The following is a 25924-nucleotide window of genomic DNA, read 5'->3' as shown; positions in this document are numbered from 1 at the left end:
TAACCTATAATGAATTTAAATGCTCCTACTGCGGTGCACAATTGTACTGATTAAGCTACAAACGTAATGTTGTTTTTCTTCCCTGTCATTTAGGAAAGGATTATGTTTTTCTTTGTCCATAGAAACTGAAGAAGCACAATATAAAACCAAGGAAGGAAATCATTAAATGTCAGATGGCTTCTAGCATAGTATTGCTACCTTCCAATATCAAAAGCTAGTACTTACGGTGGTGCTGGGCGATGATTTGCATGATAATAAAGTGAATTTTGAGAAGTCTATTGTTTTGTGGCTTTGGAGAAAGGCATTAGAATGTGGACAGAATGTCTGTTTGCTTTTTTCTTGTGTACTAGAAGGTGATGATTCACAATGCTGAGATGGTGCTGGTGGAGTCCTTGTCACATGTATGATTATACTATGAATGTAACTTGGCAAACACTGGGAAGTCAGCCCAACAACCAGTCCTAGGATCCCAGGGGACAGCCCTTTTTTTTTTAAATGGCATTTTTTCTATTTATGATTACCCAATGGCACTTTCAATTAAAAAAAGTATATTAATATGAAAATGGTTTATTTACACAAAGCAGGGTTTTACATACGAGCTGTTTTATGAGATACACTTACATACACTTACAAAGCCAATCATTTTATACAGACAGTCTCATGCTACTGTTTGACCACAAACACAAATATACATGCAAAAAAACACACATTTATGTTCTCTTACACAAACTTACATCAACTTGGTTCAAACTTCAATTCTAGTAACTTTGGTGGCAATAAATACATATAATTAGTGGGGCTGCATGGTCAACTCCGTAAGCAATTTTAATTATCTTTAGCCCGGCAATTTAATTGCCTTTTATTAGAAGGTATGCAGGGACCTCGATTCTGGGATGGCAGTGGATGTGATTTACTCAGACTTTGCTAAAGCATTTGATACAGTGCCACACAAAAGGTTACTGGTTAAATTAAGGAATGTTTGCCTGGAACATAGTATTTGTACAGGTATAGGATCCCTTATCCAGAAACCCGATATCCAGAAAGCTCCAAATTACTGAATGGCTGTCTCCCATAGACTCCATTTTATCCAAATAATCCAATCTCTGTAATAATAAAACAGTAGCTTGTACTTGATCCCAACTAAGATATAATTAATCCTTATTGGAAGCAAAACGAGCCTATTGGGTTTATTTAATGTTTAAATGAATTTCTAGTAGACTTAAGGCATGAAGATCCAAATTATGGAAAGATCCGTTATCCGGAAAACCCCAGGTCCCGAGCATTCTGGATAACAGGTCCCATACCTGTACTTGGATAGAGAATTGGTGGTGGTAAATGGAACATTTTCTAATTAGACCAGTATTGTTAGTGGAGTTCCGAAGGGCTCTGTACTTGGTCCTTTGCTTTTCAACTTTATTAATGACCTGGAGATGGGCATTAGTGATGGGCGAATTTATTTGCCAGGTGCGAATTCGCAGAGAGTTCCCACAAATCGCCGCCAATGAATACATTTGCAAAACCGCAGTGAAAATTCGCCGGCGTCAAAAAAAAATGGACACCGGCGCAATTTTACCAAAACCGGACGACAGCATCCAAAAAAATGAAAGCCGGCGTCAAAAACGGATGCCGGCATCAAAAACTAGATGCCGGCACAGTTATGCAAATTTTTCGCCATTTTGCGAATTTCGCAGGAAATTTGCAAATTTTTCGGCAAAGGAAAACACCCCAAATTCACCCATCACTAGTGGGCATTGAAAGTACTGTTTCTATTTTTGCAGATGATACAAAATTGTGCAGAACTATAGGTTCCATGCAGGATGCTGCCACTTTGCAAAGTGATTTGTCTAAACTGGAAAATGAGATTGAGTGTTGATAAAAGCAAGGTTATGCACTTTGGCAGAAATAATATAAATGCAAATTATCTACACAATTTAGTGTAAACCCAAATATGGCGCATGTCCTGTCCATTCTTCCATTCTTGTGGTTCAGTAATGAAAAGTGTGTTACACATAGGATACCTGGGCATCATTGCTGACCATCTTAGCCCTGCCTTAATAGGACTGTGTCTCCCAGACGTGACTAAAGTTTTTTCACCTGGAGGAGCACTTGGCTCCTCAAATTGCTAAATGTGCCTCATAGTCAGAATGTGAGATTACTTTTGTCCCATCTTACAGTTATTTTTGTAAACCAAATGCAGAACGTTGTAGCATTACTTTACTGAAGAACCATTCAATGTTATTTTATGTTAGCTCTTAAAAGGCATAAACACAGGGTAGTGATCCAAAGCATCAGGAATGCCATACAATGCTTGGTACAAGAGCCACATATTATATACATATATCTTATATACCTTTACATTACCAAAATAACTGGAGTGGAAGGATTAAGATATAAAAAAATGCTTTCTAGAGTTATTCACCTTTGCAAAATGTTCTATCCTTGTATTCATTTAGCAATATTCTTTAAAAAAGTGTTCAGACTAGGAAACAATTGTGTTGAATGGAAGCTCCATGCGAGTGTGAGGCAGGTATTTCTGACTAGGGTTTCTTGGGTAAAATTAGCAACAGTCTCTGAAACTACAGATTAGCATTAGTTATGTTGATTACTGCTTCGGCAGATTTTGTAATCAATCTGTCATGCAATCAGTACATTAATATAGATGCTGCTGTGCTACAATGAAACTGACAGTTTAATGGGACTCAAGCTCCTTGACAGGTCTTAAATTTAAAGGTACAATGACCTTTCATCTTTTTTAATCCAACAAGGATAAATTACTTTATAGCAATCTGCAACAAAATCTTAGTAAAGGTGATACGTTGAATCTTAGAAGAGGAGGTACAATAGAAACTATTGCTAGATTAAGGTTAATAGGGCTCAATGCCTTTCACTTTGTATAATTAAAGGGCACTATCATAAAAAACGTGTTTCTCCTGGAGAGGCAGCCTAACTCTGAAAATGTTAGCCAAAACTTGCATCCCATTTATGCAATTGCCACACGTACAACTTCTTACATGAGTTTAATTCTGGGGGGGGGGGGATGCTGCCTTATGGGTATAAAACATGGTAATTTGTGCCTGAAACTACACTTTGCACACAGCACTTGCTAGGCGGCAGGATTTTAGGGGGTGGCATGCTGCCCAACCACACCCACATTGGTTCAAAAACACTGGAGATGCGCTGAAGATACAATTGTTTTTTTAATTTCCCATGCACCAATCCCCATTGCTCCTGTCAGGGGCAACGAACGGCAGTGGGCCTAGGGGTGCCCACTATGTAAATCCAGCCCTGTTAGTCCCAATCAGTAGACACAGAAAGGGATTGGACTAACAATAAGGGTGGGGATTGTATGGTTGGATGTAACATTGTGCGGTCTATATGGATTGGAATCATGAGCTACAAATGTATGTTCTGATCTTCAACTGAGAAATTCAGCCAATAGACAAGCTCTCAGGTTTCATTTTAAAGGGGACCTGTCACCCTAAGAAATAAATCCAAATTCTTTTCTATTGGGTCTGTTAAGCAAAATAAATTGTACTTTAACTATATAAGATATGTAAATCTTTGTTGTATTTAGTCTTGGAATTCACAATCACAGTAAGCAGGCATTTTATTATTAACATGTATTTATATAGCGCCACCATATTGCGTAGACAATGTTATTAAGGCAAGCTTTGTATTACTTCGAAGTCTTATTTATGTGCCAAAATGGAGGACCTGATGCCCATGCTTACACATTGGCTACACAATTAGATGGTGGGGAGGGAGGGAGAGTGTGAGGAGTGCAGTGACATCCACGTAATGCAGAATGGAAAAGGAAACTCATTGCCTGCCCTGCCTCTGTGCCTTAGGTATGGAAGCAGGACAGACAATATATATTATTGACAGCTGAGATTTTTAAATACCTTCAAACAGGTCTGGATATATGTGTGGACAAAATGGCTGGTGTTGCACACATAGATTTAATCAACCACAATGTAAAGGCTTACCCTTATTGGCAACACAAAAACTAGCCCCCAACACGAGTCCTCTAACAGGAAACTTGCATTACTAGGGGCAACAGGCCACCATTATTATAGATATTATTACCATAGCTATTTCACCCAATGCAATATTAAACAACATAACTTATTTGGCATACTATGGGGTTTTCAACAAAAGCATAAAAAAACTTTAATGTTTGAGAGATCAAATAAGTTTTAATGTTTTCTTTTATTCTATAGAAATTTCACAAATGCAACATGCCTTATCCCCCATGTGATATTACTGTATATCTCTGAGAAAGGTCCCAGAGTGGACCAAAACGTCACATTGACTGTATATGCTCACATAAATATAATATTTTTGTTTTGCACAAAAATCCCGGTGTTGCTGGTCTTTGAAAATGCATTATATATATATATATATATATATATATATATATATATATATATATATATATATATATATATATATATATGTCGTATTCCAAAGAATGATGCACTCCAGGACTTCATAATGAGATCACGTTGACAAATAAAACTTCACTTTGCTTGATCTCATTATGAAGTCCTGGAGTGCGTCATTCTTTGGAATACGACTATCTACACTATATATGAAAGCACCCAGGCAGTAAAACTCTGCTGGATTGGAGTGCACCACAGCCTGAACTGTATGTATATATATGTTGTAGCTCCCACCCTCTCCAACTATAGTCAGGTGATCCCACTGGTGTCTAATAAAAGGGCAGCCAAGTTTGGGAGTTTTACTTTGAAAGCAGCTAGTAAGTTGCAGGTAAAACTTAGTCCCTTTGTAAAATGTATAATGAAGCAATAGAATTCTTAATGAATCAGATGAAAATTTAGTGTAGGACTGGCCAGATATGGGATGACTTTGATATATATATTGCAATATATGGACAAACAATCCCTGTTTTGTTTAAAGGGTAAGGCATTTTTCAGTAGCAGTATGCACAAAATGTCTCTGTCTTAAATATATTGATAATGGGTTGAGTGCTGAGGACTCTTGTAATTGTGTATATATATATATATATATATATATATATATATATATATATATATATATATATATAATTTTCCAACTTTTGTGTTGCACAATCCATCCGTAAATTGGTTAATTATTCTTATATAACTTTCTTCAATGGTGCCCAGACCCAAACTGCGGAAGAGTCACTCCGCCAAACAGCATACAATCAGTCCAACAGGGTCGCACACATCAGTGGTTAAAACTTAGCATTTATTAAAAACGCTTAAAATAATTCCAGCATAGGTATAAGCATAACGTTTCGGGGGCATCCAGTCCCCTTTCTCAAGCCTCTCCCCTCTGTGTAGTCTTGAAAAGAATTTTTAACAGAATTGCGTCCATGTTGACGCGCTTTACAGCGTATGGGCGGAAATGACGCACAGTCCCCTTGGTTACACGCGGCATTCGGTCGCGCGCATTCAAGGGAAGTGGCGTCAAATTGCGTACACCCAAAAAGAGCAGCGTCAAATTGCGCGCTCATAAGAAAAGGGATATCAAGTAGCGCATTCGCAAAAAGAAGCAACATACTTCAAGCCCCTAGGAGCTCTCATAGCAACCATGGAAAATTTGCATATAGTTAAAATGTACCCAAATATGAAAAAACTTATGTTCTGCAGGTAGATATAAATAGTTAACATAAAAATTAACACATAACATCATGTATATCTGCATGTATATCAAACTTTGGATATTTGTGAATACTTTGCATATTAATGATTTTCACAGAAATAGATGTAAATCAAAATCTCGATTGAGTCCCTTTGGAGAGAGGGTCCTCAACCTATAGATCCATTTAACCTCAGTTCTTTTCAATATTAAATTGCGATCACCACCTCGTTTTGGAGGAGGTATATGCTGAATCACTCTGTATCTGAGATCATCTGCAGTATGTCCAGCTTCAACACAGTGTCTCGAGACAGGTAAAGACTTATTTTTAGTGTTAATGGTTGACCTATGCTGGGAGAACCTATCCCTGACCTTCTGGGTGGTTTCCCCAACATAGATCAAACCACATGGACAGACAAGCATATACACAACAAAGTTCGTATCACATGTATTAAACCCCTTGATTTTATAGGTTCGACTGTTATCTGAATCCCCGAACTCAGGACCCACTAATACATATTTACATTGTGTGCAGCCCTTACATTTAAACATACCCTCCCTTCTAGGGCCAAGGAATGTTTCTCTCCTGGGGGTAGAGCGAACATCTGCTTTTACCATCCTGTTACCTATAGTTGTGTTCCGTCGATAGGACATTAGTGGCATTTGTTGAAATTCTTTAACAGAAGGATAGGCCTCCCTCAGAAGATGCCAGTGTTTATTCAGGATCCTGTTACAATTATTGCTACATTCATTATACTGTGAAACAAAAGTAACTCTTTTCTGGTTAATCTGATTATCCTCTCGCTGTCTCGTAAAGCCTAAGTTTCTAGACTGAACTTTACCTTTATTTCTCTCTATCACCTCCTTTGGATATCCTCTTTGTAGAAACTTTTTTTCCATATTTTCCAAATCTTTCTCGCGAGTGTTTGGATCACTTGTTATCCTGTATATTCTAGAGAACTGACTAATGGGAATCGATTTCTTTACCCCCGGGGGATGATGGCTGTCATAGTCTAGTAGCTGGTTCGATCAGTCGGCTTTGTATAAATCTGAGTGTTAAATCCAATATCTGAGCGTGAGACTAAAACATCAAGGAATGCTATTTCTTGCAAATTTTCAGTCATAGTGAACTTTATATTTACATGGGCTCCATTAAGTACATCCAGGAAGGCGGACAGAGACTCCAGGTCACCCCGCCATAGAAGGAACACGTCATCGATGTACCTCCACCAAGCCACACAGTGGCTGGCGAAGAGCACATTCCGATAGACGTGTCCCTCCTCAAACCAGCTCATAAATGAGTTGGCATATGCCGGGGCGACCTTGGAGCCCATGGCCGTCCCCCGGGTCTGTAAATAATATTTGTCCCGAAATCTAAAGTAATTTCTGTTTAATATGAATCTCAGCAATTCAATAAAAAAGTCAATCTCACGCTCAGAATATTGAACACTCCCTTGTAATAGATATTTAACTGATTTCAAACCTTCATCGTGGGGGATAGATGTATATAAACTTGCCACGTCTAACGTGGCAAGTCTAACCTCTTCACCCGCACACTGTATACCAGAAAGCTTCTCAAGAAAATCACCCGTATCACGGATAAAAGATTTCGTCTGTTTAAATAAAGGAGTAAGTACTTTATCCAATACTTCCGCAGCTTTGCTGGTTAAGGACCCTATACCCGCCACAATCGGTCTACCGGGCGGGTTAATAGGGTCCTTATGAATTTTGGGTAGTACGTAGATTAGAGGAACAATAGGGAATTGTATCGTCATATATTTTCTGGAGGATTCAGTAATAGTTAAATTTTGTACACCATCCAGCAACAATTTATCAAATTCTCTTTTGAAACTTTCTGTCGGGTCACCCTTCAGAACCATATACACTGTATCATCTGACAATTGGCGTAATATCTCGTTAACATACATCTCTGTGTCCAACACAACGATGGCTCCCCCCATATATATATATATAAACTGCACACTCACAATATGTAAAAATTGTATATGCCCATATCTCCTCTGGGACTCCCCTTATACACCAATTTTTTTTCGCTAGATTCCTGATGATGAGCCAAAACCTTGAGCAAACAGCATTTACATAAATAAAATAAATTGGTTTATAAAGATTTTTCATGCACTGTAACCACTGCAAATCAGCATCAGGTAAGTCTTCACCTCTGCAGTTGCCTTTTACCTTTATAATATACATCTTAAACTTATTAAAGCAATTCATGCAAAAATACCATCCAAACAAATACGCCTTTCTCAGAAGTTCAGCAAGATGCCTTGGTGCATAAAGCAGTCAAATGTATATAGTTACAGCCTGTAATGGCTAGAATTGAGTCAGCACCCACTGTGATCAATCAACGCCGAGCAGAAACAAGATATTCTAAGTTATACAATGCGCCAGCACAAATTTTATTAAGATGCCACTGTTTTCATCAGAAAAAAAAACCCACGGAGAGCAGTAACAAAATGAATTGTAATATCTTTTGTGTATTTGGTAAAAATATGTTATGTTTGTCATAAAATATGTAAATCAATAGGGATTAGTAACCCTGCAAGAAATGATTCTTTAGAAACTGCCAGTGCTTACTGTTCATATTTTATTAAATAAAGTTTTGTTAAATTTAGTAATTGATCATTAACTTTATCTGCACTAATTCCTACCCAATGAAATGTGAAGAGTTAAGGTCAGGATGTCCTAGCCTTAGCAGGAAGGATTGTATTGCTCTTGTAGCCCCTTTCAATAAACAGCTTGGTGGCACTCCATTCTCCCACACAACGTTTTGTGCATCCCTAACACAATGGAGGGCGGCTCACACTCTACCAGTAAAAGGGAGAGGTTCTTTTTTCTATTTAGTATAGGGATTCACTTATTGAGGAGTGCAGCATCACTTGTGTGTGTTGCCTCAACACACACACACATGCAGAAACAAAAACATAAACTGCACACTCACAATATGTAAAAATTGCAAACAGTGTTATTTAAGTCCACAGGCCAGATCTGCTCTACAACATGCCTATTTGTGCCTAGACCCTTCTTGAAACCCAAATTTCTACAAACGTAGAATGTGCAGTTTGTGACTGCCATAAGACCCAGGACTTGTGGGAACTGTTGTCGCTAGTCCAAGCTAAACAAAGAATAGCACTGTCCACAATGTTGCACTATAAGTCTGAATGGGTAACCCTAATGATACTTTACTCTTTGCTAAAGTAATTGGAGAAATACCTGTATCTGAATCTTGTGGTTTAGATATTCATGTGAGGCATGTGACCTTGCCCATGGGATTACAGATTCCTTTTGTGTGAAATAGTGAAAACACACTACAATATCTCTGGGAGATTTAGTTAAAGGTGGTTTGGGTCCCAATTAGCGATGTGCTATATTTTCTGAAAAGACCCTTTAAGGGAACTGTGTGAAAATAAAAACTGGGTAAATAGATAGGCTGTGCAAAATAAAAAAATGTTTCTAATATAGTTAGTTAGCCAAAAATGTAATGTATAAAGGCTGGAGTGACTGAATGTCTAACATAATAACCAGAAGACTACTTCCTGCTTTTCAGCTCTATAACTCTGAGTTAGTCAGCGACTTGAAGAGTGGCCCACATGGGACATATCTGTTCAGTGAGTTTGCAATTGATCCTCAGCATTCAGCTTATATTGAAAAGCAACAGATATGACCCATGAGCCCCCCCCCCCCTCAAGTCTCTGATTGGTCATAGCCTGGTAACCAGGGTAAACAGTCAGCGTAAACCAAGAGAGCTGAAAAGCAGGAAGTAGTGTTTTGGCTATTATGTTACACATCCAGGGGCACATTTACTAAGGGTCACATATCGAGGGAATATCAAAGTCGAAGGATTTACTGCAAATACTTTGATCGAATGATCGAAGGATTTTAATCCATCGATCGAAGGATTTTCCTTCAATCAAAAAAAGCTTAGAAACCTTATGGCGAAGGTCCCCATAGGCTAACATTGATGCTCGGTAGGTTTAAAGTGGCGAAGTAGGTAGTCAAAGTTTTTTTTAAAGAGACAGTACTTCGACTATCGAATGGTCAAATAGTTGAATGATTTTTAGTTTGAATCGTTCAAATTCAAAGTTTTTTTACTTCGAATCCTTCACTCGAGCTTAGTAAATGTGCCCCCCATTCACTCCAGCATTTATACATTACATTTTTGGCTAATTAACTATATTAGAAAAATGTTTTATTTTGCACAGTGTATCTATTTACCTAGTTTTTATTTTTACACTGACAATTCCTTTAAGTATTATGGGATCTCTTGTTCCTCTGTCTCCTCTGGGACTCTCCTTATACACAAATTTTGTCTCTGAGATCTATTTTCAAGATCTTCACACATACTTTTAAGTGGAGTATTTCCTCAGTAAGTGTTGCTTATTCCTCCTCTAAGTTAGCTTGTCTCTGTGCCAAATCATCTGTAATGTATTCCAGTTTATCAGTACGTTCTCCCAGTTCATTGAGATCATGATGTATGTCCCTAATGGCTGTAGCTGTAACTGCTTTAGTAAGAGTGACAGTGAGGCCTTTCTTAAGTTGAGAGAGCTGGTGAGCTAGTGTTTATGGAGTGACTGATAAACTATCCATAGAATCAGTATTAGGCATATGCATATCAAGAATTTGACATGCCTTTTGTTGTACAGATGCACTGCCTTTGCTATGAGAAGAGGCTGGCGAGTCCTCATCCACAGCTGAGTATGGAGATGTGCCGCCATCTTGGCTTCTGAGTTATTTGTCCCCGGATGTTTTTTGCAGGAAGGGAGACATTGTGATCTGCAGCTCTTTCGGCTTGTGTTTCCCCATCGTTCGTTGCACCTTTAGTTATAGTTATTCTTCTGATCTGTAGGTTTTTTTAGCGCTGATAGCTAATCTTCAAGAGAATTAATCAGTCTGTATCACGGAGCTCCTGAGTTATGCATGCTCACTCAATCATGGCGTGATGCGGTCCCCCCCCCACAATTACTTTTATAGGCACATTTATCGAAGGTCGAAATTTGAATTCATGTGAGTTTTTAAAAACTCCCCCAAACTCCCATAAATTCAAAATTCGACCAATCGAAATTTTTCAAATTCTGTTGAATTAAATTGACCCAAGAACTCAAATCGAATTAGAAGCAAATTAGATTTGAATTTAAAAAACTTGAGTTTTTTTGGAGAAAGAACAGCTGAAAACAACTCCAAATTGATCCCTGGGCATCTCCCATTGACTTATACAGCAATTCGGCAGTTTTTAGGTAGTCAAATTCAAGTTCATAAAGGGCCAGAGTATGCTAAATCTCAAAAATGGAATTCAATTTTTTTCAAAAATTCTAATTGAATTTGAACAACTCCCTAGCCAAATTTGACAGTTTTGACCATAACAAAAATTCTAATTTTGAATTCTAATTTTCAATTCAACACTTGATAAATCTGCCCCTTAATGTCAAAATTGTAGAAACTTAGATGAGAAATACCCTTAACTTGCTACTTGATTACTTTAGTTGTTTATATTTCCATATATATACCCCTAGGGGGTAATATAATCAGGTATCGCAAAGGTTCCGCCCATTTCTGGTTTGCTGTAAAAAATGCTGATTGTTTGCTAAGGCTCTCCGGAATGGAAAAAAAAAATTGATGCAGTTATTACATTTCCATCTGTTGTTCTCAGTGTGCAGTACCCTATATATATCATTACGTATTAATATTAGTAGCACAGACATTATTAACTGTACACATTAATGATATACTGTAAGCAGGGACCAACTGGTAATACAACGGAATGTAAAAACTAATAATGTAAATAACAAAAATGCTCAGAATAGCACCCTGACTTCTACTTTATATGGGTGGGTATATATCCCCTTTATAACACTGGTAATCCTAGGATAAAGCCTTCTATCGTTCAGTAAGCCAGCTCCCCAAAGAAATGTGAAACAGTACTGATCTCACCCAATTTAAAGATTCATAAAGTTTCAGAATATGTTAGTACTTTAGCATTCTTGTATGCTTTAAAAGAAATGGGGTTTTTAGGCTCTTATAACTCTCACAGTGAGTTATGATGGACAACATAGAATTGCTATGAGAACTATAAGTTTATTGAACTCAATAAAATGATGGTCCTGCTACTGCTGGCAAATACTTAGCTTTGGTAGGTGTCTGGAATTGGGTAACCGATCCTTTTTCCAATATATTACATGTATTTATTAAGTCATTCATATTATCTTCCTATGGGGTAGAATTGGAGCATATGTCCTTCAGCACATGCTTTCAGTAATATTCAGCCTGATGGTAATCATAAGATACCATTTTTTCTAAATTGAGTTTATGTGCCAGCTATGAAGCAGCAAAAATGCAAAGGCATTTAATTACATTAAGTGGTAATTGGTGGAAGCCAAGCTGAGGATGCAGCAGTCAGATGATTTATAATAAATGTAACAAATTTGGGAAATAATTGGCAGTGAGTGTTAAGGCATTTACAGTATATTACTGGCACTGTGTTTCTCATAATAATGTAAAGCAATAGATAAAACCAAGCAACACTTGTATAAACTAAGAGTATGGGTTACACTGCGGTTCCAGTCCTTTGTAACTACTGAACATTGAAAGACATGCTCATAAAAAGTATATTTGATAACTTTTTTTTTACATAGAAGCAATATAAACCCATAAAATGTAAGGTTATGTTTTCATCCCATGGGCCCACGAATGAGGGTCATTCTCTAGCATGGCTTTCTACTGTTGCTACTTATCTATTGTATGAAAGACCAAATTGCCCATGACCTACTTTGAATCAATTTGTTTCAAACACTCCTATCCAGCACATTTGATATCAGTATTATATAGCCAACTGTCATCAGATACCACTGACATACGTCAACCCTACATGACGAAATGGGAAACAGACTTAGACCTCACAATCCCAAATAAGACATGGTCATATGTTTGGGACAATGCCAAAAAAACATCTATATGCGCAACGTCCAGTGAAAAAGCGTATAAAATTGTTTTTCGATGGTACTATACCCCAACACGCATAAGTAAATTGACTAACGATCCGGATCATGCCTTCTGCTTTAGAGGCTGTGGCGACAAGGGTCTTTTATACATACACGGTGGTCCTGCACAGTAGCCCAACATTCTGGTAGCCACTCTGCTCTCCGAGGTCCTACACAGCACTATTACAGCAACTCCACAAACATTTCTCTTAGGCATGAAAATTGATGCTATAAACTCTAAACAATCCCATAAATTAGCTACACATATCCTGACAGCAGCAAGATCTCTCCTGGCAGCAAACTGGAAAAGGCCACTATTACCTGATAGGCAATTGCTGATAACCAAAGTAAATTGGACATGAACAATGGAATCTATCAGAGATAGAATTCTGGATAGGAGCTATGAGGGTGAGCTGGAGTGGTATCCGTGGGCCCAGTTCCTGGAAAGCGTCCAACCCGGATCTTGACATGGTGATTCTGGAGCTACTTGAGCAGCGTGACCCATCAGATGTCATCTGGTAATATTTTACTGATTTCAAAATATCTATCTCTTACTTTAAATCATCCTTCCCTTCCTTCTCTCTCTGTTTTTCTCACCAACTCACCTCTCGTTCATTATTCTAAACAATGCCAGCTGTTAGATTAACACTGAAACAGTCTATCTTGAGAGTTCATGGTAATTGACCATATATGGGATTGTTTCACTAAGAACGACGAAAAATAATCAGACATGGACAAACTTACAGCTGAATACATGTTGTACTTTATTGCATTTTTTCATTTGTTATACTGAAAACCAATAAAAAAATATTAAATATGAAAGACCAAATTGCTTGTTAGGGAGCCCACTTACAAACTGAGGATCTCACAGTTTGGTTGGAAGTTATATTTGTGAAAAAAATCAGTCCCAATGTGCCATTTCTGATTTATATATTTTACTAGATGAAGCAGAAGAAGCTACACAAGCCTCTAGAAGCCTCTTCAGATGCTTGTGTTTGTATTGTCATAGCTTACCATTAGGGTTAACTGCCAAGGAGTTGGGGTAAATCCCCTAGAAAATACACAAGGGTGCTGGTAATAATATTGATTTTACTAAAAATGTTGTGTAACCTACAGTAATTGGTTATAATTATATGTTTGTAAACTTGCTATATACTTATAATAAAGTTGTGTCCCTTTACATCCCAACCTGATGGTCTGCAAAACAACTCAACATTTAGTTTTTGGCAACACACATTTGGCTTCCCAGTATTAAGATACTAAACTCTGTTATTGTGTAATATGCTACTTTTATTCCAAATAAAGATGGGTTTAGATCACCCAGAATCTGTAGCTTTTGTACAGCTAAAATCTAATAAAAAGTTAAGGCACGGAATGAGGTTTCAATGGAACATTCTGTACTGCCATTTCATTTAATAAAGAGTGCAATTAAATCTAAGTTCATTGGAGTATAATTATATTTGGAGTGGTTTAATGTCCCCAGGTCTTGTTTGAACCAAGTAATAAACATGTTGATGTTGGAAAGTTGAACTCATCGAGTTCCTGCATACGTAATTGGAAGATCTGTGCCTGATCAAAGTACTGATATGTTTTATAGTTGTCTATAAATCATCCTATGCTGATGATCACTCGAGAACTTTGTATAACAACAGTTACTTTATTCAGTAAACATTTCAGTCCTCAACTGGGACCTTTTTTAGCTATGTCATTGACAGTTACATACAACTTTTTAGACTTACTCATCAACAGATACCAATATATACTGTATATATATCTATATATCTATATATCTATATATCTATATATCTATATATCTATATATCTATATATCTATATATCTATATATAGTCCTGTTCTGGTGCACTCAAAAAACATAAGGAAAAATGCCTGGGTGCTGGTAAAATTGTTGCAACATATTAAGTTTTAGAAAAACAATCGCACTCACAGGTCTTGTGAAAAATTAGTGGATTTATTCAAAGTTTCGGTCCCTACATTATATTATGGCCGAATTTGCGATGTGAATTCGCAGCGAATTTCCGCATTTCGCCACCGGCAAATACATTCGGGAAACTGCAGCAAAAATGTGGGTGCGTGTCAGAATAGTCGTGGGCATAAAAATTGGTGCGCGTCAAAATTATTCGTCGCCCATTGACTTTAATGCATTTGGACAAAATAGGCGTATAAAAATTGTTGCGGGCATTGAAATTGACGCACGTCAAAATTATTTTAATGCCCATTGACTTCAATGTGTTTCACAAATTTTTCATCGAAACGGCACAAATTTGCCCATCACTAATCATCATTCCTCTACAATATTAAATAATGAGCAAGCTCTATAACATGAATGACAAAACTGATGACTACATTTTCAAAGCACAGAGCAGAAAAGAAGACGGGGAGCTACAGGGGCATCTTTGGAGGCACAGATCTTCTTTGGTTGCCTTGAGCTGGTACAGAAGCCCAAAACATAATGTACAAAATTTCTAGCTACTTCTATAGTTCTCCTTTAATGCCTTCATTACTCTTACCTCCTATTTGTCACCAATCCACTTTCCAAACTCCTTTTTGATTCATAACTTGGTTAACGCCCAACCCAAAATATGTTACAAAACTACCTGTGGGGTTAAGGCAATATTGCTCACCCCATCATGGGCCCTATATGCTGCACCATTTCAATGACCCCTTGAAGGGCATCTATGAAATGTGCAATCTTTCTTCAACTGGCCGATGAGGTTGCTAAATAGTTTCCATATCTGCAAAATGTTAAATTTGTGCAAAGGAATAACCATTCTCCCAAAAGTAAAATATTTCACATGGCAGCTATTCTGTTGACTTTTATTACATTCCCCCTATAACTTTTTTACTGATACTGATTATTTTTCTCTAAATTATTTAGATGTATTTGTAATGATTTACATATTTTCAGCCGAATTCATAATCCATCCACTTACATATTCTCAACTAAACTCATAATTAATACATAATATTAACAAATAATGTGCAAGGTCTATAATTGCAATGACAGAGTTGATAACTACAAATTCAAAGTTTTTGTTTTTGAGTGAAAATATATAATATGCCAATTTTTTTTTTCATTTCGGATTTGTGAATGTTACCTTATTTATTAAAAAATCTAAATATTAGAACTCAAATGCATAAAGTCATTGAAAAAAAAATAACAGGCATAGAAAAACTCAAAAACTTGAATTAAATAAATAGTTTAAAGGAATTGTTCGGTATAAAAATAAAAACGGGGTAAATAGATAGGCTCTGCAAAATAAAATAAAAAATTCAATATAGTTAGTTAGCCAAAAATGTAATGTATAAAGGCTGGAGGGACTGGATGTGTAACATAATAGCCAGAACACTACTTCCTGCTTTTCAGCTCTCTTAGTTTCCACTGACTGGTTACCAGGCAGTAACCAACCAGTGATGTGAGGGAGAGCCACATGGGTCATATCTGTTGCTTTTGAATCTGAGCTGAATGCTGAGGATCAATTGCAAACTCATCTATTTACACCGTTTTTTTTACACTGAACTGTTCCTTTGCATTTTGTCTAGGACAGCTCCCATTGACTTCTTCATGACCTCCTAAGCTTTTAGATACCAACATTTTGCATTCAAGTTTTGCTAGCTTGACAAATACTTGAATTGCAGTTACAATTTGAGTTTGATAAAATCCCAATTGCTAACATTGATAAATCAGCCCCTAAGTGTTGAATTAATTGGACACCTTTCTGCAGATACAATAGCCAGACCTGTATTTATGGAAACGTGGTAGTTAATCCAATTGTTTCAACCTTGTGCCTCAACGCATTCATTTGGGCTCCAGTCTAGAGGAAAGAATAATGCAATAGTGCAAAACTTGATCTTCCAAGCCAATATATAACAGATGGTATTGCTGTCAATAAATGCCATCTTACCCGTATCAAACTGAAGGTGATAAGAGAATTATGGGAAACAAAAAAGCAAATATAGCAGTCATGCACATTGAACCCTTAAAAAATGGATCAGTGAGTTTTTATGATGTGCTTCAAGGTATTTAATAATACTGTGCTAATATCTAATGAGCTCATGAATGATTAATTATTGAAGTATCTTGTGAGCACTGCAGCAGGGCTGTCAACCTACTCTATTTTAAGGGGAGTTACCAGATTTTCTGCATTCCCCCTGACATCTGACGATTTTGCATGAGTTTCAGCAAAAGACAGAACCCTGTCTGTTAATTGGCTCATGTGACTTAACAAGTATGGTTTGTTTGTGTGCACAGTGAATAGTAGGATCCCAGGGGGCGACCCTTATTTTTTAAAATGGTAATTTTTAATTTATGATTACCCAATGGCACATACTACTAGAAAAGTATATTATTATGAAAATGGTTTATTTACATGAAGCAGGATTTTACATATGAGCTGTTTTATGCAATATCTTTTTATAGAGACCTACATTGTTTGGGAGGTATAGTTTTCCTTTAAAGGAGAAGGAAAGGCTAAAATGAAGTAAGCTTTATCAGAAAGGTCTATATAAATACACCAGTAACCCCTCAAAATAATGCTGCTCTGAGTCCTCTGTCAAAAGAAACACCACATTTCTTTCCTTCTATTGTGTACACATGGGCTTCTGTATCAGACTTCCTGTTTTCATCATAAAACTCCAGGGCTAGGGCTTGAGCATGCTCAGTTTCCTTCTCCCACTCCCCCCTCCCTTTTCCTGCCTCCCTCCTCCCATCCCTGCTGTAATCTGAGCCCAGAGCTATGAGTGAGCAGGGAGAGACTCAGGCAGGAAGTGATGTCACAACAAGCTAATATGGCAGCTGTTATCCTAAACAAACAGAGAGAGCTTCTAGCTTGCACTGTTGTGGCTACTCTATTGGCAATATACTGTAACCTAGGGCTCCAGCAACATGCAGCAAATAACAATCAGGAAAAGGTACTCTGAGCAAGGCTTCAAAGGAATATTTTAATGGATTGATAGCATTCAAGTTTTTGTATTGATTTGTGATGCTATTATCAGCGCATTTGAGAAGCAAATCTCTTATGACCATCTAGCAACCTTGATAAAGCCTGATACCAACAGATCATCCCAACATTTGTATTCACATCTGGCATTGTGAATCGCTTGCATGCAGAGAAACATAAACTACTACTAATTAGTAAAGACATTGAGCTAGTTAAAGCTAATATTGTGTCCTCCTTACCTTCTTCATTTTCATCACACACGGGGGTTTTACTTGAATTGTTGGCTCCCATTGTTGCAACTGTCAAGTTCTGTAGTTACATTCTCCGAAGATTCATAGATCCGACGATCAATTTTTATCCATTTGACAAAAATACTCCTTATTGGCAGCTTCCATTCTATGTGAACAAGAGAATATGTTCTGTAACATTTATGGTATTTTTAGGAAAGATAGCATGCAGCAATTCTTATAGAACTACAACTTCATCTCTTGTTTGGTATTACACCCCAACCGTTCCTCATGCTGTCTATCATACACAGAAAAATGCCAGCAAAAGTGATTGTTTATTGTAGATAAAGAGTAATTATTGGTTGTGCTATCTCATCCTCCCCCTCCCTCAGTGTATGTATGCTCCTGTATGTGAATAAATTGCATTTAGGGGCAGATTTATCAAGGGTCGAAGTGAATTCGAGGGAATTTTCTAAGTTAAAAAATTCTAAATTCGAAGTAATTTTTTGGATGCTCCGACCATCGAATAGGATACTACGATTTCGAATTAGAAGTAAAATAGTTCGAATATTCGACCATTCGATAATCTAAGTACTGTCTCTTTAAAAAAACTTCGATTTCAATACTTTGCCAAATTAAACCTGCCGAAGTGCTATGTTAGCCTATGGCGACCTTCTAGAGCAGTTTTCTAAGTTTTTTTAATCGAAGTAAAATCGTTCGTTCGATCGCTAAAATCCTTTGAATCGTTCGATTCGAAGGATTTAATCGTTCGATCGTTTCAATTTTACTTCGACTGCAGAATAGCCAAATTAGATGAAAAAAAGTTTGAATTTGCCATTCGAATTCGAAGTATTTTAATTCAATGGTCGAATTTCGATGTATTTTTATCTTCGAAATTCGACCCTTGATAAATCTGCCCCATAGTGTTCAGGTACCAGCATGGAGGGCATCCGAAACACTCATTGCAAGTCCACTATCTCCTGGATGAGTATGAGAATAGCAGAACAGGTGGGAAAAGAATGGTGGACTGTATAAGAGGAGAAGATTGGTCTTTTGTCACATTCATTAAAACTTTTCAAGACTTTTTATCCCAAAAGAATGTCCTTCAGTTATCAAAGCATTTCTCTACTACTGCCGTTTCTTTTTACTTAACTTATTAGTCTAATGCATTTTAAGTAGTGATGGGCGAATAAATTCGCCTGGCACAAATTCGCTGCAAATTTCCACGTTTCAACACTGGCGAATAAATTTGCAAATCTCCCGCGAAAATTCGCCAGCCTCAATTTCCGATTTTCACGATTGTTTCGTGAAAATGTTCAAACTGATCTATTTTTTCATGAAAACGTTCAAATTGCTCGATTTTTTTAGTGAAAACGTTCGAATTGCTCGGTTTTTTTTTTGGGGAAAAGTTCGAATTGCTAAATTTTTTTGTGAAAACGTTTGAATTGCTCGATTTTAGTGAAAACGTTAGAATTGCTCGATTTTTCCGTGAAAACGTTCAAATTTGCTAGATTTTTTGTGAAAACTCGAATTGCTCGATTTTTTAGTGAAAATGTTCGAATTGCACAATTTTTTTGGGATCTTTCCGATTTTTCGTGACTGAATCGAAACGGGAGAAAATCGCCCATCACTAATTTTGAGTAGACTCAAGTTTCTGAGTAGATAATAAGAATTCTATGCTATGGGTCAAACCACTCAAGCTATGTCTACGGGAAACTCACACAACTCATGGTTTCACATCTTTCACTCATGAATAAATACTTTAAAAAAAATAAAAGAAAATGTATAAATGACTGATACCAAGTGATTCAAAACAGATCTTTTATACACTGAACCCCCAAAAAGAAATAAATTATCTAAATCCTTACAGTACACATAACACAAAAACCTTTAAAAATACATCTGATGCACATCAACTGCCAGCCAGTATTTAAACAACACAAATAAGTGACATTTCTGTATTTAGCATCCCAGGGACTCTTTATGTTTGTGTTTGTGTTTGAATTTGAATGTGACTCACAGGTAAAAAAAGATTGGAAATCCCTGATCTAGAATATCCAAGGCCTTTGTAATCTTAAAATCTGCAATTAGTGAAATATAGATATGTGTACATATATATTTTAATATATGTGAATGTAAGGTATTTGTATTATATATATATTTGCACTGGGGTTAATGTGTAGGGGTTGAACTTCATGCACTTGTGTCGTTTTTCAATCCAAATTAATTATGTAACTATCAATTTAGGGGCCTATTTATTAAACCTCGAATTCTTCTGGTTGAGTTGGGGAGCAACACAAGCAGGCAAAAAGTTCCTATGGGTGCAAAATAATGTCTGTGATTGGCTATTTGGTTGCCCCTATATGGACTGGCAGCCTACAGGAGACTTTGTTTGGCAGTTCATCTGCTTTTTATTCAGCCAACTTCTATCCAAGCCAATAATTCAAAAATTAGCACCTGGTTTAGGGTCACTGTTAGCAACAGCCAGGGGGCTGGAAAGGAACATGTTGCTCACGAGACACTTTTACTTGGCACAGTCTTTTCTTAGAGGTTTTCGTGGGTTTTACACTTAGGGGCAGATTTATCAAGGGTCGAATTTCGAGTTCATGGGAGTTTTTAAAACTCCCATGAACTCGAAATTTGAAAAAAAAACAGACCAATCTAAATTTTTCAAAAAAAATCAAATGTCTCAAATTCAGATGAATGGGATTGAGCCGCAAACTCAAATCAAAATCGAATTTGATTTCAGTTTTTTCACCAAAAAAAAACTTTTTCAGGATGTCTCCAAACAACTCCAAATTGATTCCAGGACATCCCCCATAAGCTAAATAGCAATTCGGCAGGTTTAATGTGGCGAATAGTCATATTTGAATTCTTAAAGGGCCAGTACATGATAAATTTCGAAATTCAAATTAAATTTTAACTATTCCCTAGTCGAATTACACTAACAAACTTGAAAATTTAAATTTTTAAATTCGAACTTTAAATTTTCACTTCGACCCTTGATAAATCTGTCCCTTTAATAAATCTCACATGTTTTGAGCTGTAAGTAAATACAGAAAAACCGCAATTTTTTTCTGTGAAAAATAGAGAGATTTGAATATTAGTAAAAGAGCCCCATAGACTTATCAATCTTTTTCATTTTGGCGTATCTGACTGCATCCTGTAAATTAAAAGTGACCCTTTTATAAATGAACAATCATATTAGTTTTGCGTGCACTGCTCAAGGTTGTTTTTAATATTTCATGGTTATCCTGTGCTTATCTGATACCCTTTGGATGATCCTTTTTTACACCATGTTATCAAGAGGATTCTTCTCCCACTATTTTCTCACTTCCTATTGATTTCCCTTCAAAGCAAAACAATGCAGTTTTCTCCCTGAGAGAGCTTTATCTCCTCGCACTTATTTTATTTTGCTATAGCATTCACACCGGCAATGAGAAACGCCAAAGGGAAACGATTTCCTGAAGATATAAAATGATCTTATTTTCGGAACTGTAATTTTTTTTATACCCATTTTTAACGGTGCACAAAGCTTGTATGAATTGCTGTCTTAACTTCTGGACATAAAGTTGAAATTGCAAGTCTAAATAGAAGGTCTTGCAGGTACTAAGCCTTAAAGCCTTCATTGATAGGAAGAATTGGAACTGCCTTGGCACAGGCTAAATTAGGCTAGCCATAGATATGGCAACAAATATTGGAAAAATAAATGTTTCCCTATGTGAGTAGGGCATTCACTTCATCTTTTGTACAGGTATGGGACCAGTTATCCAGAATGCCGGGGTTTCCCGGATAATGGATCTTTCCAGTAATTTAGATCTTCATACATTAAGGGGCATATTTATTAAGGGTGGAAGTGGATTTTCAAATTTTTGTTTTGATCAAAACTCTCAAATTTGAATTGTGAATTGTTTTAATGTTAATTCGAATTTCGAGATTTATCATACTCTGGCCCTTAAGAACTCAAATTCGACTATTCGCCACCTTAAACCTGCTGCATTACCTGCTAAAAAGCTGCTGCATGGGAGAGGTCCAGGGATCATTTTGGTGATGTTTGTAGCCTTTCCGACATTCGAGTTTTTTTCGGAGAGAAAAACTCGAATCGAGTTTTTTTAATTTCGAATCAAATTTGATTCGAGTTTTCAGGTTGCTTAAATTCGTTCGAGTTTAAAAAATTTGGTTTTATTATTAAACTTCGACTAGTCGAATTGTGAATTTAGGGGAGTTTAGGGGAGTTTAAAAAAACATGAATTCGAAAATTCGACCTCGATAAATGTGCCTCCCCGTCTACTAGAAAATCATGTAAACATGAAATAAACCCAATAACCTGGTTTTGCTTTTAATAAGGATTAATTATATCTTAGTTTGGATCAAGTACAAGCTACTGTTTTGTTATTGCAGAGAAAAAGGAAATTATTTTTATGTCTGGATTATTTGCATGAAATGGAACCCATGGGAGCCTTTCCATAATTTGGAGCTTTCTGGATAATGGGTTTCCGGATAACGAATCCTATACCTGTACTAGTCTTGTATCACTATAGAATAGGGATCCCAAACCTTTAGAACCCGTGAGCAACATTCAGAAATAAAAGGAGTTGGGGAGCAACACAAGCATGAAAATGTTCTTGGGCTGCCAAATACGTGTTGGGATTGGCCATTTAGTAGCCCCTATGTGGATTGGAAACCTACATTGAGGCTCTGTTTGGCAGTGCTGGTTTTTATACAATCAAAACTTGCCTCCAAGCCTGGAATTCAAAAATAAGCTCCTGCTTTGAGGCCACTGGGAGCAACATCCAAGGGGTTGGAGAGCAACATGTTACTCACGAGCTACTGGTTGGAGATCACTGCTATAAAACAAAGGTTCCAGAATCAGGTACAATGTTAACCCCTTCAGGCTGACCAGTCAGAGGGATTTTATGGACTGGAACGGTTATTTAACAAGCACACAAATGCATGCTTAACAGCGGGCATGTAATATACATGTGGGGGCACATTTACTTAGCTGGAGTGAAGGAATAGAAGAAAAAATACTTCGAATTTCAAATTTTTTTTTGGCTACTTTGACCATCAAATTGGCTACTTCGACCTTCAACTACGACTTTGACTTTGACTAAAAATCGTTTGACTATTCGACCATTCGACAGTCGAAGTACTGTCTCTTTAAAAAAAACTTCGACCAACTACTTCGCCACCTAAAACCTACCGAACATCAATGTTAACCTATGGCGAAGGTCCCCATAGGCTTTCTAACAAATTTCTGATCGAAGGAAAATCGTTCGATCGATGGATTAAAATCCTTCGAATCGTTTGAAATGTGGTAAATCCTTCGACTTCGATATTCGAAGTCGAAGGATTTTACTTTGACGGTCGAATATTGAGGGTTAATTAACCCTCGATATTCGACCATTAGTAAATGTGCCCCGTGATGTAAGGGTACTTCCAACTTTCTGTTTTCAGATTTGGTGAGGGCAAATTCAGTGTTTTTATAGAGGGAAACATACTTTATACTTACTTTAAACTTACCTAACAACATTTTAAGTGGAGTTTATTTTGCTACTATGCCACTAGTGTGTGTGTGTGTCACATGTGCCACACACACTGATGTTTGCAGAACTCTAACACCCTTCATGTATGAAGCAAGTGTTATAGAACACATTCATGCTAGACATGCTGTTGCTCCCTAGCACAACTCAACTGTCAGATCCACCACATTTATCAAGCCATAGCATGTAGTTCCTAGAGCAAACCCTTCCATAGAAATAATACATTATCTGAAGAATCACTTAGGGGCAAATTCATCAAGGGTCGAATTTCGAGGGGTTAAATCCCTCGAAATTCGACTGGGGAATAGAATCGAATAGAATCGAATAGGCAATTCGGGCGAATTCACGCGTTGGCGAATAGTCGAATTGGTGAATATTCGCCAGGCGAATAGGCGCTCGATCGAATATTCGCTCGAAGGATTTTCATTCGATCGAATGCCTTTTTATTCGATCAAAAACTTGGAAAACAAGCCTATGGGACTTTCCCATAGGCTTTTAAAGCAATTCGGTAGGTTTTAGGTGGCGAAGTAGGCAGTCGAAGTATTTTTAAAAGAGACAGTACTTCGACTATCGAATGGGCGAATAGTCGCATCGTTTTTGTGCTCGATCCAGTACTTCGACTATCGAATGGGCGAATAGTCGCAGCGTTTTTGTGCTCGATCCAGTACTTCGACTATCGAATGGCGAATAGTCGCAGCGTTTTTGCGCTCGATCTATTCGAATCATTCTACTTAGGCGAATTTACACCAATTCGATAGTCGAGGAGCACAAAAATTCGAAGTTTTTTTACTTCGAATCCTTCACTCGAAGTTAGTGAATCGGCCCCTTAGAATTGCTGCAGTTTTTTTTTTGTAGTAAACGCAACCAGCAATAGAAAGCTGATGGGACAGGGTTGAAGCAAAAACTGAGACAAGAACTTCAGTGAGGACACTACCATCTTGGAAGTCCATGAAATAAGTGCTGGCACTTTATAAATATAAAATGATAATTGTAAGTTGAAATCTTTAAACACTCAATAGATCTTTGTATAGAGAAGCAACAGGGGAAGCACAATCCACTGGCTGCTCTTTCATTCATGCCATATATTATTAATGATTGCTTCCTGAAGGATAACAGGGAATCCAGCCTTTGTCACAGCCAATGTTGCAGAAGTACAACTCCCAGCATCCTTGCATTAATGGAACTGCTGCTGTTATTCTGTTACATTTGCACCTCCGCTGTGTGTTTGTCCTGGCACTAATACGTTACATGGTACAGATACACAAGTAGCAAAAGTTCTAAAAGCTGCTGCAGTAATTTGGTTAGCCCCTGCAATCAGGCGCTCTGTATAGAATTATAATAAAAGTGCGGTAGAGTGCAGCAAGGGGTGAGACGCTGAACTAATGAATGGAAACCGTAGGAGGCACTAACTTATCACTGACACAAGATCAGACATGGTGATCATATAATTACCTTGCTCCTGGCTGACAGAGGGAGGATGAAGACCGCAGAAGCTGAGGCTGAAGGTCGTTCAGGATGATTCCTCACTCCTTAGATAAGTGCAAGGCAGGCAGCAGCTGGGGAAGATGCTGAAGGAGGTAAGAAAGGGATACTGGCTGACAGTCATAGAGGGTGGTCCTTCTAATCAGCAGTATAAACAAGTTCAGTACAAAGGGATGTCCCTGGGAAGTTTCCTCTATATCGGCACAAACTGACAGAGGCTTCTAGGGACCCCTAGTGGTCATATCAGGAAAATGATCAGAAGTAATAAAAATCCCACTGTATTGCGGCCAGGTTTGTTTTCTTACCTGAAATGGTCAGTTGTTCAATGTACAGGTACATGTTCTATTATCTGCAATGTTTGCATGACCATGCCTTAAAGAAAGCTAACACAATCTTCAATCGCAAAAATTGGAATTGCGTATGGATTTATGCAGCTTAGTCATATGTACAAGGCACGGACTAATTATTACACAGAAAACAAAATGAAACTACTGAAAATGTTTTTTTATATAATAGGTAGGGATGCACCGAATCCACAATTTTGGATTCGGCCGAACCCCCGAATCCTTCGTGAAAAATTCGGCCGAATACCGAACTGAATCCGAATCCTAATTTGCATATGCAGGGGTGGGAAGGGGAAAATATCTTTTACTTCCTTGTTTTGTGACAAAAAGTCACTCAATTTCCCTCCCCGTCCCTAATTTGCATATTCAAGGATTCAGCCGAATCCGAATCCTGGTGAAAAAGGCTGAATCCTGGCCGAATCCTGAACCGATAATAGCGCCTGCACTCTATGGTTTCTCGTAAAGTGGCCTTCTAATGTGGGTTTCTTTTTATGATTTGCATTAAGGATGCACCAAATCCACTATTTTGGACCCCCGAATCCTTTGTGAAAGATTCGGCCGAATAATGAACCAAATCCGAATCCTAATTTGCATATGCAAATTAGGGGTGGGAAGGGGAAAACATCTTTTACTTCCTTTACTTCCTTTACTTCCCTTCCAAAAATGCACTCAATTTCCCTCCCCGTCCCTAATTTGCATATTCAAATTAGGATTCAGATTCGGTTCGGCCTGGCAGAAAGATTCAGCCGA

General features: G+C 37.5%; 1 protein-coding gene across 1 annotated transcript in view; it reads right to left on the bottom strand.

The window, feature by feature from the left end:
• stk32a.S (serine/threonine kinase 32A S homeolog) overlaps window positions 1–24917 on the bottom strand; it is a gene marked incomplete at its 5' end in the record, with an annotated part of 83110 nt that extends 58193 nt beyond the window's left edge. The window contains 2 exon segments of the mRNA NM_001092047.1: window positions 17818–17974; window positions 24801–24917. Coding sequence (NP_001085516.1) covers window positions 17818–17869 — 52 coding nt within the window.
• Window positions 24918–25924: the final 1007 nt, after the last annotated feature.

This window comes from Xenopus laevis, chromosome 3S (assembly GCF_017654675.1).
Source record: "Xenopus laevis strain J_2021 chromosome 3S, Xenopus_laevis_v10.1, whole genome shotgun sequence".
In the NCBI taxonomy this organism is placed as follows: Eukaryota; Metazoa; Chordata; class Amphibia; order Anura; family Pipidae; genus Xenopus; species Xenopus laevis.
This window is presented reverse-complemented; position numbering and strand designations above follow the sequence as displayed.